Below are 1,803 nucleotides of genomic sequence, written 5' to 3' on the forward strand. Positions count from 1 at the left end.
TGAAGAGAATCGTAGATCGGAAGGATTCAACCTGTAGACACACATAGATAGACAAACGAAGACCGGATCAAGACGGCTCCACATAAGACAAATTCCGACCGGATCCCATGAGATCCGCCAAAAACACACCTTCACACGCCCTCCGGCTATGCTAAAGGCATTACCATAATGGGGGCTAGACAGGAAGGACCTTATTCCATCTTTAAAAAGCCGCCGCCACCTTGTCTTCTTGAGCATACCACAAACCCTAACAGAACTCATAAAAACACCTAAAAATGGAGCCCTTCCGCTGGCAAGTGTCGGGATCCACCGCGGCTCCATGGTGCAAGGATCATAGAAGACTAGGTGGACCGGTGGGGGCGCAGGCGAGAGACAGAAAAACCCCTGGACGAGAGTTTTCACGAGGGAAGGAGGAGGATTACGAGGGAGACACGCACCTCCGTGGGTTCCAGCCCACAAGTGCAGAATTATTGGGGTGCGGCACCGAATAATCTTATCCAGTAGATTATGATGAACTGACGGCATGGATGTATGCAACTTGGTGGACAGTTCTTGATGGTCACTGAGAAATAGCAGCAGTTCCAACAAGTTACAAGAACGGTTCCTTTTGCCATCTGTAGTAGGCACACACACACACGCGCGCGATCGAAATGAGATTTATTTCACAAACCATGCATGCATCCATACATGGTACTACTACTCCCTTAGTTGCACTGAATGCTGCTCCTGTGTGGTCGCAGAGACGACGACTTGCCACAGTTCTGCGTGCAGCAGCAGTAGGTCATGAAGGGGAAGGGGGCGCAGTAGCCCGCGTCGTACCCTTCCGCCCGACACGGCTTGTTGCAGGTGCCGCGTTTGGCGCACAGCCCCCCGTGCCACGTCTCGCTGATCTCGCCGCAGATGATGTATCCGGCTGCACCCCATCACCATCACCAGTTGCCACGATTAGCCAAGAATTATGATCAGTCAATCCAAAAAACGAATGAATGAAGAAAAGAAATTATTACTACGTACGAGGGTGCTCAGCAACGGAGTCAGGAATGTCCCGAGCGCAGTTAGCCATGGCGATGATCAGCAGACACACACTCAGCTTCATTAATAAGCTCTTCTTCATCGCCGACCACGCTCCCATGGCCATGCCTATGCCTTATGCCTATGCCTATGCTTTGGTTACTCCTCCCCCCTTCCAATATCCACATATATAGTCTAGGGGTTCAGAGGTGCAATAATGTGTTAGATTTATCCCACCATATAGCTCTTCTCAATTATCTAATAATTTCCTTATGGCTACAACATTAGCTTTCTCAAATCACATGTTGTCATAGCCAAATTCATTTCATAAGATATCTATGGCTTACGTACTACTCCTACATCATTCCTTTAGGATATCTATCTATCTATCCGTCCGTCCGACAGTCGGTCTGTCTATCTGTGTCTATTTATTCTATCTGTCTATCTATCTATTTATTTATCTATTTATCATTATATACTCAAAGCAAAATACAGTGTCTCATAGAGGTATCACATTAAGTCACACCATCCAAATTAACCTAATCATTGATTCGTAAATTTGTGGCTAGACTTTCATGCAGAACTATTAGTCATCTAACCATGTCAATCTAATCATCTTCATGATTTATATTGATCTACTCTATATACTAAAAGCAAAATACAGAGTATCATTGAGGTACCAAGTTAAGCCACATCATCCAAATTAACTTAATCATTGGATCTAAATTTATGGTTAGATTTTAATGCAAGATTATTAGTCATCTAACTGTATCGGTGCAAACATGTTCACGA

General features: G+C 45.0%; 1 protein-coding gene across 1 annotated transcript; it reads right to left on the bottom strand.

The window, feature by feature from the left end:
• Positions 1-479: 479 nt before the first annotated feature.
• Positions 480-1,195, bottom strand: LOC125549108. Its single transcript, XM_048712595.1, has 2 exons — positions 1,015-1,195; positions 480-913 (listed from the first exon to the last, which is right to left on the bottom strand). Exons 1-2 carry the CDS (start codon positions 1,136-1,138, stop codon positions 705-707), a joined length of 333 nt encoding a protein of 110 aa, XP_048568552.1. The 5' UTR covers positions 1,139-1,195; the 3' UTR covers positions 480-704.
• Positions 1,196-1,803: the final 608 nt, after the last annotated feature.

This window comes from Triticum urartu, chromosome 3, assembly GCF_003073215.2.
Source record: "Triticum urartu cultivar G1812 chromosome 3, Tu2.1, whole genome shotgun sequence".
In the NCBI taxonomy this organism is placed as follows: Eukaryota; Viridiplantae; Streptophyta; class Magnoliopsida; order Poales; family Poaceae; genus Triticum; species Triticum urartu.